The 14993-nt window shown below is 42.0% G+C and overlaps 1 protein-coding gene across 4 annotated transcripts in view; it reads left to right on the top strand.

The window, feature by feature from the left end:
• Positions 1 to 14868, top strand: part of LOC144049321 (uncharacterized) — a 35329-nt gene extending 20461 nt beyond the window's left edge. For 2 of the 4 annotated variants that reach the window (XM_077562124.1, XM_077562122.1), the window contains exons 9-19: positions 11 to 3034; positions 5354 to 5668; positions 6707 to 6813; positions 6901 to 7236; positions 7309 to 7408; positions 8553 to 8684; positions 8839 to 8925; positions 10315 to 10413; positions 11057 to 11098; positions 13235 to 13267; positions 13796 to 14868. In XM_077562124.1, coding sequence (XP_077418250.1) covers positions 11 to 3034; positions 5354 to 5668; positions 6707 to 6813; positions 6901 to 7236; positions 7309 to 7408; positions 8553 to 8684; positions 8839 to 8925; positions 10315 to 10413; positions 11057 to 11098; positions 13235 to 13267; positions 13796 to 13826 — 4306 coding nt within the window. In that variant the 3' untranslated portion in view covers positions 13827 to 14868. The remainder of the gene's footprint in view (positions 1 to 10; positions 3035 to 5353; positions 5669 to 6706; positions 6814 to 6900; positions 7237 to 7308; positions 7409 to 8552; positions 8685 to 8838; positions 8926 to 10314; positions 10414 to 11056; positions 11099 to 13234; positions 13268 to 13795) is intronic. The other 2 variants (XR_013293538.1, XM_077562123.1) reach the window with 2 other exon arrangements.
• The last annotated feature ends 125 nt before the right edge of the window (positions 14869 to 14993 follow it).

Genomic DNA, 14993 nt, shown 5'->3' with positions numbered 1-14993 from the left:
GTTCTCGCAGGGTGGTACCAGAGGGTGAGGATGATCCTGGAGGAGTCAGAGCAAGTGTGGAGTTGTTGAGCCCCGACAGCGGTATGAACACCATCCGCAGCAGCCGCTCCTCCAAGGAGAGCTCAGTGTTTCTCAGTGACGACAGCCCGGTCGGCGAGATCATTGGGTCAACGGCAGGTCCCGGGGGCCTCCTGTTGAGGAACCCCTCTCCTCTGGGACTGTCGTCCCTCTCACCTCCTGCCCCGCCTGAGAGGAGGCGGCGTCGGCAAAAGAGGAATGAGCACTTGGATCAGTTTCATTTCGAGCCACTCCATCCGCATCACGTCCTACAGGATTCCGCAGGAAAAGCAGACAATGATCGGCAGGCTGTGGCAAGCTCTAGTCTGTCAGAATATGAGGAACTAAACTTGGTGGATTTCTCTGATCCCAGTTCTTTGGGTGGTCTGGAAAGTAGGCAATCTTCTACTGATCCGGACTGTCAGATGTTGGAGATGATCGAGACTGTCGTTCCTCCCACACCGGTCAACAGCCTGGCGGGCGGTCACCCTTCCAGCAGTTGCGGCGCCAGGTTCTTCCCCGAAGATGTGGTGGAGAGGATCAGCGGCCTGCAGCACAAGGACAGCGTCTCGTCGTCCTTGTCTGAAACCTGGGAGGAACTCGACTTTGACGCGCCTTCATCTAATGACGCCTGGAATAGAACCAGAGGGTCGGAGAGCCCTCAGAATCTGGAGGAAGTAAGGCGCAAAGAATCCGATGGTGGGAGACCGACTAGGGAAGGGAGATCACAGAGGGACTGGAGCCTGGAACCACAACTTAGTCTGATCACCGAACAGACAGAATTGTGTGAAAACTGGAACCGAGATTCCGTACTTGGTGATCAATGGAACCCGGTTACTGCGGCTGAACTGCAGTTGACACCACCAGAGGAGGAAGTAGAAGCTGCAGTCTTTGGAGTCAATCAAACAACACGACCTTCGCAGAAGAAGAAAATGATACTCAACACTTTAACGCCAGATACATCTAAGGAGGACAATGATGAAGCACAGGTCAGTAAAGCAGGTGGAGCGATACCGACGCTGGATTTCTGGACCTACTCGGCACAGAAGGGCTTTCTGAAACCAGATAGCGGAACCACCACTTCTTACCCCGAATCGCTTGACATGTGGAATACAACGATCAGAGACGACAGTTTTTCTCCACTCACAACACCCGACAATTTGCCCGAAGACTCCGGGACCTTTGCATCGGCGGCGCCCAACATGGGAGGTGGCGCTTGCGTGGAAAGTCCTCAGGGATTCTCCTATGGCAGCATGGAAATGTGGAACACGACCATACAAGAAGACAGCTCTTCATCCGCAAGCCCGGAAGGACCCGGAAATGGAAAGGACCATAGTCAAGCTGACCTAGAGGATGGAAGTGGTACTACTGCAAGCAAACAGCAGGGAAGAGAAGCAGAAAGAGGAGAAAAGGAGGACATCAGATGGATCGGCCAAAAGCAGAATGTCAAAATAGTCATAGACGCGGAAGAATACAGAATATCAGACACAGTGGACCCTGAGCCAGCAGGGAATCTTCCTGCTCCTCGCATGGCCATCTCAACTTCAGATTATGAAAATGTAGGAGGCTCCAGCTGGAGCATTTCATCCTCCCCTGAGATCCACAGTGGTCCTGCTGGAGATATGATACAACTGGAAGAGCAGTCCAGCCCATTCATAGCTCTGACCAAACCTGTAGAAGACAAAATGGAATCTGATGGAAGCAATTCAAATAAAGTCTTTCTTTTTGAAGGCCAGAGTGACTTGAGTTCAACTGAGAAAACAGACTCTGTCGAGCTTCGTTCACCATTTATTCTAGTTGACAACTCGCAGACACTTTCGGAGGATCGTCAGGCAAATTTAGTAGAAGCTTGTGAGTATCAAATCGAGACTAAGGATTCTTTATGTCTGAGCCCAGATAGGTCGGCGAGTCTTGCGTCCAGTAAACCGGAAAGCTCTGGACCGGCGTCACCGTCCAACAGTCTGCCGGAAAGGGTTACACTCGCTGATAGTCAAAGCCAAGAATGTTCCACAAGAGAGACAATGTCGCTTAGCCCCAGTCCTGGCGTTGACAGAGAGACACTTAAATTGAGCCCAGGCAGTCGAGACGAACTAAGGTCCAATTCAGACGGGGATTCATCATCATGCCTCGAAATGGAGTACATTATTGTTCCGGGAACAGTAAAGGCAGCAGAGCATGATGCCAAAGAGGCTGAAGGCCGATCAAAAGGATCCAGGAAGCCCATGGAAACATTTAACATGCTTTCATATGCCGTTTCGGTGCTGAAAGCTCAGAATCAGAAGACCCCGGAGAAAAGCGGACAGAGCCGAAATGATCAATCAACCAGTGAGGTCCACAGTCTCACCCAATCTTTTCCGTCAGAGTCAAGGCCACCATCTGAAAGTGAAACACAATTGGAAGACGGCTACTACGAAGATAAATCCAGCGTCTTTGGCAGAAGTATGTCACCTTCTTTGAGACACCCATCAGATCACTTCCTGAGAACCAGAGAGGAGGTTTATGTCCACTCCCAAATTTCCATGGAGGACTCTGGTTCAGACAGTGGGCACTCACCCGTCAACTCGACTTCACCCCATTCCAACTTTCAAATCTGGGGGGATCCGTTACCAAGACGGGACACACCGCGATCATCGTGCAATAGCTCCGCCACATCTCACACCAGCTCCTTGGTTAGCACCCCCGCGAGCGAATCGGCCATCCCTAGTGACAAGGCCCTCGGATTACCATTTTCAGGAGATTTGATGGAGGAGGAAAACGAGGAGGAAGGGCTGGAGGAAGAACGGACCACGGTACAAAGTTCTCATGATCTGTTGAGTTTCACAGAGGAACTGGTCCAAAGTTGTCCACTTCCACCAAACAATGACCCATTCCAAGATGATTTACTGGACTATTATGGCGGACAAACTGATGATCGCTTGGTTGGACACCACGACGGAGACTGCTGGGCCACTCAACAAAGCTGTTCTCTGAATTTAGGGTGAGTGACACACACTTTTCCTTTCAGGATCCTCCGGGGCAAGCAGCAGCCTTTAGCAGCTGACTTTTGGGTTAGAGGCCAATTTAGGGAGTTTATCAAGTCTGCAATTTAGTCTTCTATGAACACGCAATGAATTTTTTTTTAGGAAATCGTAGTATTTAATGATGAAGAAAGTTCATTGCTGAGATTCAAACAAAACTTTGACCACGATGCAGATGCACTACCCACAATTGTCACTGTGGTTTTTGTTGTTTGTACAGTGGACCCTCTAAAACAATCTCTTCAAGTCACATAAGGACTCGGGGTGCAGCTATTAACCGATTAACCGTAGTTTTTAAACGTCAGGATTAAATAACGGCAGCCGTTCAACAACACCGGTTATTTCCGCTCACAAAAGCTCGTCAGTTTAAACTCACGTGCGGCGCAAAATGCAACACGCGGCATCCACACGGCCCATTTACGGGGTGCGGGGAGAGTTGCGTACCTGACGGCTGTGGGTGTTCGGAGGCAGCCGGGCCACGCTGACACCCCGCGCCAGCCACGGCCCGGGCTGGACCGGGTTGAGTGGACGTGGGGTAAGGGGAACCTGAACGAAGGTGGTGGCGGCGAGCGAGGCGGAGGCGATGGTCAATGGTCAATGCTGCCGGCGGCGGGAACCCCCGGCCACCTCCCTGACCCCTGGATCGCCATCTTGGGACTCCCGTCCATCCGTCCGTCTTCAATTCCGCTTATCCGGGGTCGGGTCGCGGGGGCAGCAGCTTTAGCAGGGAAGCCCAGACTTCCCTCTCCCCAGCCACTTCACCCAGCTCCTCCGACGGGATCCCAAGGCGTTCCCAGGCCAGCCGAGAGACGTAGTCTCTCCAGCGTGTCCTGGGTCGTCCCCGGGGCCTCCCGCCGGTAGGACATGCCCGGAACACCTCCCCAGGGAGGCGTCCAGGAGGCATCCGAACCAGATGCCCGAGCCACCTCAACTGGTTCCTCTCAACGTCATCTTGGGACTCCCAAGAAACGTATCTCGGCATACGCATTTGGCTACAAAATGCCTACAGGTGTCGCGGTAAATTGCACAAATCGCCAGTTTAAAGGCTTGAATGAACATTTTACCTGTAAGTATGATTGAAATGGAAAGAAATTGAAAGATGTAAGAAAAAGATGGGTTTTGTTTTAAAATGAAACTTGCCTAGGCCCTATTTTAACTCTTTGACTGCCAGACGTTTTCAGAAAAGGGATGCCATGGGTGCCAGCCGAGTTAAGCATTTTTGACTGATCTTTCAAGGTCCACAGAAAATTATGTGTTTGGACTATGGAAGCACACATACTGCCAAAGGAAAGATTGGACTCTCATCTTTCATCAGAAAAAAAAGTTTGTTTCTACCTTATTCCGTTTTTCAGTAATCAACAATAGAAAATGGTTAGTTTCACCTTTTTTGAAAAAACGTATTTTAACGTCTTTGGCACTCCTCCATAGGATTTTACTAAACGTTATTTAACGTTTTTGGTAGTCAAAGAGTTAAGAGCCTACGAGTCTAATCTGCTGTATTTGTTTTAAAAGGCAGCAACTTTATTTATTTTCAGTTATTTATTGCTGTTAAAAATAAACATTTTCAAAGAATGCTGATGCGATTTTTTTTTTTATGTCTATATAAATAACCGTAAAACCGCATTTTTTTTCTCAGACTATAATCGTACGCCAAAATTTTAAACCGTTGCTAGTAACTAGTGTCTGCATCTTTTGGATCCAACCTCCAGAACATAACAGTAGGGATGAATTAACTTTCATCATGATCTATATCTAGCATTCTGTTATTTATCCAAAATGTTCAAGCCGTATTTAGTGTAATTGAGACAATTTTGTGAGTGCTGGATAAATGTTAGTGAGATCGCATTTGAGGTGTTTGCCGTCAAGCTGTGATCCGAGTCTCTCTGTGTTTTTATAAATGTGTTTACGCCTAAATGAATATGCATTTCCTGCCTCGTTGCAGCCTGAGTGAGTCTCACCGCGGCAAACGCAAACTCAATTCGCTCCCTTATGAGGCGTGTGCACAGTTTTTACTCTAATCGTTTGTTGGGAATTTAAAGTGTTTGTGTTGCACGTTTTGCATGATTTCTATCATGTGTAAACCAACAAATAAGTAATGAAAACTAATGCAATAAATGGCTTTGGAAGTTTTTGTTTTGAAGCAGCCACTTTAAAGACAACAAATTGGAACCGTGTTCAAAGGGTGCTGCTAAATTGCGGATTTAAAAAAAAAAAAAATCCATATTGGTGTGGGTGATGCCTTGTGACAAAGTTTGACTTCTCCGTCTCTCATTTTCCAGATGCGAAAATATGACATCACAACTGCTACCCCATCCGGGAAATCAGAGTTCTACAAGCCAGTGGACTGAAGCTCAGGGTCCACCTCAGAGTGGTTACAATTACCACCATGTTGATCAAAGAACTGAAAACCAGGAAGGCGGTGAGCCTACAAGGAGTACTTCAGACGTCTATGCTGAGTTTTCAACTCAAGTCTCGCTAGTCGCCGAGCGGGACGAGAGCTACTTCGAACCTTGTCGCACCGAATACAAGCACCCTGTGCGGGAGGATCACGTCCAGTATGTGCCTGAGGGATACGCCCATTTTCTCATGTCCAGGTCAGTTTTGCCTATAGAGATTCTTTAAGGTCAGGGCTTTCCCTTAGTCCGCCGTTGTGAGTGTGAACAATACTTAAATTAGGGGCGTGTATCGCTCCACAAAAGACAATTCAATACGGTTTTCGATGCTTGGGGGGCAAAATGGCACAGGCGACAGACGAGCTGGGGTGTACCTAATATTTTGGCCAATATTGCCCCTCTCATTTGGGAAGCCTACGGACAAGAATATGGGGTGTACCAAATGTTTTGTCAAATATGACATTTTGAAAATAAAAATTGCAGCGGGGATTAGTTTAATAATAATTTATAATAATAATAAATATGATAATGATAATAATAATATTGGTAGTCTTTTTCTTAATCTGCTTATCCTTATTAGTATTATATATTGGGGACTTAATAATAGTAACAATTCTCAGTACAACTTTACTAAAACACACAATACAGTACTGTATATTGTTATTTTCAGTTCGTTCCAGGCGTGTGTGTGTGTGTGTGTGTGTGTGTACGCGTATGTGTGTGAAGCGCAGCTTTAATGATGCCGCCTCATTAACAGTTGCATCACTTGGCCCCACTTTGTAATTCTGATGAACTTGCCCCTCCTCTTTGGGGTACGCGGCCCTCCCCTGTCTTTCTTTGTGCGTATGTGCGTGTGTGTGTGTGTTTGTGACAGTCATGTGACACGGCGGCGGACAAGCTGCTTCATACTAAGGTAGGTTTGTAAATACAAGATGAGAGTGTGTGTTATTTTTGTGTGCGTGCGTGTATTGTTACGAGACGTTATGTTAATCACATGTACAGAGAGGGGCTATGTTGAAAGGGGACAGGGTGGGGGGTGGGGGCGACACTGTTCCCGTATTGTTCCCCTCGTCCCACACGTGCAGCCTGCCATGAAGACTTGCTTCATTTGTTCAAAAATGTCTCAGCCGGTAGCCGGATTATGTTTTTGTTCTTTGGCTTTTGCGGGGTCCTTTTGTCTACGCTGGTCATAGCGATGGCGGTGATTGTATATGTCACGGATTGTGTTACTCGGCGCAGGCAAGAGCACCACGAGGACCAGCCGGCAGCAGGGATGACGACAACAGCTGTGATGATGACGAGGAGGACCTCCAGCGAGGAAGCTGAGGATACAGAGAACAGGGAAGGTAAGAAAAACAACAACATATGTGCTGCATTCAGGGTCGCGTGTACAATAAAGTGTCTACACAAGTTTACTTTCCACTTGGCGGCAGATCCTCCTTCCTCCGCAGACGTGTCGGGGGGCTCCAGTCAAAGGCGCAAGTTGGCGGCGCCGCCCATGAACGTGTCACTGGAGCGCAGCGAAGGCTCCCTGCTCTCCGAAGACGCCCTGGACACGGATGAAGAGGAGGCGGCCCTGGACACCGGAGACGACCTGGACGTCGACATCGAGGAGTTGGACACGTCCGAAGAGGAGCGCGACGCCGACGTTTCTCCGGAAGGGGGGGGCGAGGATGGTCGACTGTGGAGGAGCGTCGTGATCGGCGAGCAGGAGCACCGCATCGATATGAAGTGCATCGAGGCGTACAAGAGGGTCATCTCGCACGGAGGTATAGACACGACGCGCACACATTCGGAAGCAGTTGACGTCTCCCTTGCCCGACACGTGTGATTCATGTCAGGTTATTACGCCGAGAAGAATGCCATCATCGTGTTTGCAGCCTGCTTCTTGCCTGACAGCGACTGCGACAGTTACAACTATGTCATGGAAAACCTCTTCTTGTAAGTCAAACCGCACTTATTGATATTACTATTTGAGCTAAGCTAAGCTAAGTTTAAGATAACCCAGCGATTGAGCTAATGATGGCTTGTTTATACCTTGCACGTTGGGTTGAGAATTTGATCCGACAAGGGGTAAAAATTTGCCATAGTGATGAGTTAAAAGCTACCAAGAAACATTATTTATATAATTATTTTTGATTTATATTAATTGACAAAGACAAAAATCATTTTTGTTACTATTATAGTTTGTTACTTTTATTAACGCAAGGTGTGGTTTCAGTTTTTTTCCCGTTCATTTTAAAGGCATTTTTGCCTTTATTTTGTTTTGTTAAAGAAAACAATGTTTTCATAGCTGGCTTCAGCTATTCAGCTTGCCAAAATCCAACCTACAACCCAATCTGCTGGGTCAAAATAATTAGCTCAACCTTGGGTAAAACTAACCCAATTTTGGCAAGATTCACAGCTACCCAGTGAGCGGATCAAGGAAACGTCAAAGTATTTATTTAGTGTCTAATATTAATATAGTGGTACCTCGGCATCGATTACTGGTTTGATGGTTTACCATGGTTTTTGAAAGTCAAGTTTTCTCCTCGTAAGCAAAGAGGAAAAGCGTGAACAGTTAGGCGCCGAGGAGGGGCGGGAACGGAGGGAGGTTAGACGCAAGAGACAGCTACAGTTACTTACACAGATACCTTTTGATTAAATTGCAAAAAAAACCACAAAAAAATATTGTGCCAGCATGTGCTAGTTAGCTCCAAGGACAACATGAGTAGCCCATGAGTGTTCTAAAAAAAAAAAAAAAAGCACGACATAGCTGATTAATTTATTGTTTTATTTATTTATTATTTATTTAAATTTAACATTGTGCACATTTCTTAATTCTATAATTGTTATTTAAAATATAAATAAAATTATATTTATATATTTTAAATTTTTTGGGGGGCTTGTGAGCCAAAATTTGAGGTAAACAAAAAAATAAAAAAACTACTACTGTAATGCCAATGCACTTATCAGCCGTTTATCTGAATGCCGGGAGAACTGAAAAGCACACACATACAAAATGAGAAACACCCGCAAGGAGCTGCTTTCTAACCGCTCAACCCGACTCCAGCTCCTGATATCATATATGTGTCATCATGTGTAGGTACGTGATAAGCACCTTGGAGCTCATGGTGGCAGAGGACTACATGATTGTCTACCTGAACGGTGCCACGCCTCGCCGCAGGATGCCCGGCTTCACATGGATGAAGAAGTGCTACCAGATGATTGACAGAAGGTGACACTTTTTTTTTTTTTTTACATATCGTGGCTTCAATTTATTGGACTGAGTTCTGCTCATCAGTGCAAAGTGTGCCTTGTGATGAAACCTCCCGAGATTACATTTCCTTCCTTCCTTCCTTCTATCCATTGATGATGTTCTCTTCTTTCAGGCTGAAGAAGAACCTAAAGATGTTCATCATCGTCCATCCTTCCTGGTTCATCAGAACACTACTAGGTGTCACAAGACCCTTCATAAGGTTCATTGCATTTATCTAGCTCAGTTTTTCTTTACAGATGGGAAGTAACTAAGTACAATATACCTATTTTATTCACTCCCAGCCATTTTCACTGAAGCAACCCCCTTCGCGCCAGGCTGTTTTACTGAATTTTGACTGATTTTGCAAGTCCCACAGAATATTGTGCTCTATAGCTATAAAAACATGGAACCTACCAAGAGAAAGATTAGAGTCTCTTCTTTCTTTAGGAAAAAAAGTAAATTTCTATCTGTTTTCGTTTTGCAGCAATTAGCATTAGAATATAGCTAAGTTTAATCATTATTCACATTCCTGTTGAAAACGCTGTCAAAAAGAGCTTGTTGCAACATGGAATCTCTTATACTCTGCTGCCACCTACTGGCCCTTTTTTGTAATAACTACCATTGCTTTAAGCCATCTCTTCATGTCAGAAGCTGCATCAAAGCCTTCTGTATGTTCTTGCATTAAAAAAAGTATAAATTGTAAAAACAAACATATAAATACGTTTTTGGGAGTGAAAGACAAATTATTAAAACATATTTACACATTTTGGGGTTTGAATGAGTTAAGTATCATTCAGGTATCTGTGCTTGAGTGTTTATTTTCGGATTTTTTTTTCTTACTTTGACTCTACATTTGAAAACAGATATTTGTAATTTCTACTACTTAGTATGTCAAAATAGGCCTGTTACATTTTTATTCAACCTCTATATATGACACGCAAAAAAGACATAAAGAGAGCGAGTCAATTTAGTTGTGGTTGAGATCTTGAGGACTTATGGGAACGTGAACAAAGGAAGCAACAGTGACATTACAGATTTGGACTGGCTCATGACGAGTCTTTTTTTAACTCATTCTCTGCCATTGACGGTTATAGGCGTCAAATATTCATTTTACCCGTTTCTATTAGTTTTTACACTTTTGTTAACAAGAGTATGAAAACCTAGAATTTTTTTATTGTACATTTAGAACAGATATCAAATTTGTGATTAATCGCGAGTTAACTCGTGTAGTAAATTGAATCGCCTTACGCTGCTAATTTTTAAATAACCTTTTCTCTTCTTTTTTTTTTATTATTATATTTTTTTTTAATTAGAATCGCGTAACTTCAATAGTTAACTCACGATTAATCCTAAATTTTATATCTGTTCTAAATGTACAATAAAAAAATTTTTTTCTAGGTTTTCATACTCTTGTTAACAAAAGTGGATTTTTTTTTTAAACTAACAGAAATAGTACAAATTTATTTTTGACGTCAATGGCAGTGAATGAGTTAATACACAGTATCTAAACTTCTACTGAAGTACGGAGCATAAATACTTTTGTATGGCTAATAGACCTTATCCAATATACAGTTCTATATGATTGTCAAACATTGTGTTTTGTGTTCAGCTCTAAGTTCAGCAGTAAAATCAAGTACGTGAGCAGCCTGCAGGAGCTGGGACACATCATCCCCATGGAGTATGTCCACATTCCGCCCAGCATCGTCAAGTGAGTTTTATATCAGTGGCAAGTCGTGCATTTGTGGCGACTTAGATGAGTTAATCCATCTCTAAATAGCACCACTATCACCTCACAATTATAGAAAAAAATCAACACTGAACTAAAACGCAATACTGTGCCATGTACATCATGCGGAGAAGTCCAAATCAATATTTATCTAATACATATTGCAAGTTTTGCTCTGACCAACTCGTCCTAGGAGGGAAAAATGCTGCCCTCATTGAGGGCCGGCACGTTGGCCCTGTGAGGATGAATTTGAAATATAAAAATCGCTTCAGCTGGCATTGGTGATTCTGAAGGCACTGGGCAGAACACAAAAAAACAACATCCAGATACAATATAATGTGATCGGTAAAATCTGTTGCAATAAAATGTCAGAAAGGAAAAATACATTTAATTTTTTTTTTACTGTAAGCAGTGTAACCAAAATAAACTATGACTGAAGGTCCACTAGTGCCGTTTAAAGCACATTGCAACCAATGGACACAACATTAGGCACACCTCATGTTGACATCCAATACAATACATTCAGTTTTGAAAAGTAGAAAATTATTACCGCAAGAGACAAAACGCCATTTGGCAAAAATCACTTTGTGTGTTGAGCTTGATCTTCCGTGTCATGTGTTACAAGGTATGACCAACAGAGGGCGGCACACACATTTGCATGCATGAGGTAAAAAGCACTGAGCCGCCCGTACTCTACTAACCTTCATCCGATGCAGCCTGACGCCAACTCATTCACTTTTCCAAGATCCAGTAGTTACATTTTGGCGCTTGAACTCCCTTTGCCTTCTCTGCTCGTTTGATGGTTTTGTTGGTGAGGACGAGCTCGCCACTTCACAAATTCCTAGTTGCGTTTTCTTTGCCTTGGGGTTGTTAGTGGAAGTCACAGAGACTCCTCAGTGCACGTGCATGTAAAAGGAAATGACGTCATTTGAATTGCATCATAGTTTTTGGTATATTTTTACATTAAATTATGAAACTATTAATGTAGGCATCGTAGTCAGCGATTGTTTTTTTAATTTTTTTTTTTTTACTTATTGCAATAACCTTTCTTGTGGGAAAGGAGAGCCACCGCCAGCAAATGGATGTTCAATTCCTTTATTAAACACCGGGAGAACGAGTTGCCCCATTAGGTGCCGCCTCTTAAAGGCACGCGCAGTACATAAATACAGTATGTACAGTATTTCCAATAAATTTTGTGATAGCAAGTTTTGCGTGTATTCAATATTTCTACAATATGTTTAAAAAGTGTACTGGTCCACATATTATTATTATTATTATTATTATAGAATGCTATAGCTGTGCAAATCAGGTTTCCCATAACAATAACTCCAATCATTACAAATTGCGGCTTCATTTTCCTTGACTGCATTATTTTTGGGAAGGCAGGCAACCTTTGGGATTTTTTTTTTTATGCTTAAACTAGGGGTGTCAGGCGATGAGAATTTTTAATCGTAGTTAATCGCATGACTTCAATAGTTAACTCGCGATTCATCGCGCATTTTATATCACTGTACAATGAAATATTATTATTATTATTATATTATATAATAGTTTCATACTCTTGTTAACATAAAAGTGGAAAACATTGTTAAACGAATAGAAATACGGTTGCATATTTTAGTCGTTGATACAGTAATTTCATAATAATTCATAAAATGAAAAAGATGTACTCTACTGTAAAAAAAAAAAAAGAGTGTGATATTGATTTGCGTTGAAGTCATCTGCCACTAGATGGCATAATTGCATATGTAAGAGGTTGGTTTCATATTAAGAGCCATCTTATCTTTAACATGAAATAACTTGTGAAATTCTGCATATTTTTAAAATTGTAAAATACAACTTGACCCCAGTCTCCACAAATATAAGCATTATTATTACATTTATTACTGCTAAATTTAAATTTAGCTTTTATTACGTTTTGAGTTTTGGTTTTTAAATTTAGTTAGTTTTAATTAGTTTTCAAGTTGGTTCTGTTAGTTTTTATTTGTTTTAGTTATTTCATAAATGCTTAGTTTTAGTTTAGTTTCAGTATTAGTTTTAGTTTTTTAAAGTGTATTACTTGTGCGCGATATTTAAAAAGCACCATGGGAGCAACGTCATCTGAAGGTGCTTTTCTATTGGCTGCTGCTAGATGACATCACTTTTGTGTGACACACTTTCAAATGCCCTTATTATTAATATCAAAATAAATCTACTTAAAATCACCTTTAAAACCATCCCCAAAGGGCTCATGCATTAAATTTATTACCAAAGACTAAATCGAAGGAAATTTTTGCTTTAATTATAGTTTAATTTCAGTTAGTTTTGCAAAAGTAAAATGTAGTTTCAGTTAGTTTTCGTTTTTCTAAAAAGCATTTTCATTTTTATTTTATTTAGTTTTTACCTTGCCCAGTACAGGCTTTCCAAGTAAGGGGGCGGTCATGAATCACACGTTAAAAAAAAAATTGTGGTGTTGAAGGAACTTTAAATCAACGAAAAATGAACACACTCATTTTGACACCCCTAGCTTAACCACATTGAAGATTCCTTTCAGTTATTCTTTGTAATAATTTTAAATCGTGCCTTCCTTTTTCCTCTAGCCATGTTTCCTGCTTTTGTCGCATCCAAAATGTAATGCAAATCTTTTGTGTTGAAGTAAAAAAAACAAATTCTGCTTTCCCGCACCCTCCTCATGTGGCACAATGGACACTGGCTACTAATCCACAACAAACAACAATGAGGTCTCCCCGAAAGCACACCACCCCTCCTCCCCCCACCTCATTAACCTCTCTTCTCTGCCCTCTATTGCAACGCCACACACCAGGCTGGACACAGACTTAAAGGATGCCTCAGCAAAGTAAGTCTTACATGAGTCATATGAAAATACATGGCACTGTCATGATACAGCAATTTCACGATAATTGCCAAATTGGAAGAAAACTATAACACAGTTTAATGATTATTATTATTATTTTTATTTTTTATTTTTTATTTTTTATTGTTTTATTTTTTTTACTCGTCTGCATGGTGCTCTTGTTTTAAAGTTAAAAGCTAGTGCAATGGAAATTGATTAAATTTCCAGAGCATCTTGAAACCAAAATATTTCAAGTGGTTCATGAAGCTTCATTTGCCATCACTAGATAATTCTATTGAAACAATAATAAAAAATAATAATCGCCAAACTGGAAGAAGAAAATCTACAATACATGAAGCTGTAATGGGAAATTGTATCAAAACAATAGGAACAAAATCACAATCAGATCATTATAACAATAAAAGGTGGGCTAATCAATAAAACGGAAGAAACTCCAGAAAAAACATCTATATAACAAATTTTCAATCTTTTTTTTTTTTTTTTGAACCACTGTTTCTTCCTGTCTGTCAGGTCTGACAGAAAGCGGAGTTTGGCCATTTGACAAAAGTAGAGCTCCACGCGAGGACGCCGTCAGAGAGGTCGGAGGCGGCGCCGAGGCGTTTTGGAAAACACCACGTCACTGTGAACGTCGAAGGGAAGGTGCTCTAAAGTCTGCGCTCAATGAGGTTTACATTGGAATCCATTTATTACTACTGTATTTATTACCACTTGACTAATACGCTTTTCTTTTCGCTCTACCATTAGTAGCATTTTGGACCATCGATAACCTCTCATGCGTCGGCAGCCATTGAACAATGTCGGAGTTTACACAAAAACACACACACAATAAATCTCTGTACTGTACTTATGGACAAATACAAGTCAATGAGCAAACATTGGTTTAAATCAGGGGTGGGAGAGGAGGACTGAAATGACTTTGATGTGGGGAAAAAAAAAAAAATCACATTGCGATATATTGCCAACGATAGCATGACACAGCAATTGTGCGCCGTATTGGAAGACTCCACAAGAGAGATTATGATATTGAAGATATGGCTATAATATCCATATCTGATGTTTGTGTAGTGATAACATTGTCTTCTCTGTAGAAGACAGTGCATGACGATAACCAATCAATAATCAATTGGAAGAAAATGATCTCAACTAAACCAGGAACGGTATCGACGATATCACTATAGAGTTATGGTGCAATAATTGATATATTGAAATAAAATGTGAGACAGTAAAACGACTACAAAAACATCAGATTAATGACATCATATAAATATTGACACCCGTATCGTGAAATCAATTTTTGCCCCACCCCTGATTTGAACGTCTCAGTCAACAATGCCGAAACCGTCGTATCTTACTAATAGGTTTTGATCACTGTGAAAATCCGTGAGGTAGCAAAATAGCACTTGAATGCGTCTGCAGTGACTTACTTGCGCATGCCTTCCGCTTGGTGTGCGCGCGTGTGCATGCGGGGAGAGAAGAAACGGCGACATGTTGACAAAGTCTCGTGTGCGTGTGTGTGTTCCCGTACTTTTATTTGCGATTCTGCCTTCATCTTCTTACTGTAAAATAAAGAAAAGTTCGCTCAACTCTTGTCTGACGCTTTTGTCTCTTTTTACTCCATACATTTAACAATGAAAAGAAGACTGAGAGGATTCTGGCCGTTATTATTATTGATTGTTACTCATTCTCTTTTATGAACACGATTTGACCG

Source organism: Vanacampus margaritifer, chromosome 3 (assembly GCF_051991255.1).
Source record: "Vanacampus margaritifer isolate UIUO_Vmar chromosome 3, RoL_Vmar_1.0, whole genome shotgun sequence".
Lineage (NCBI taxonomy): Eukaryota > Metazoa > Chordata > Actinopteri > Syngnathiformes > Syngnathidae > Vanacampus > Vanacampus margaritifer.
This window is presented reverse-complemented; position numbering and strand designations above follow the sequence as displayed.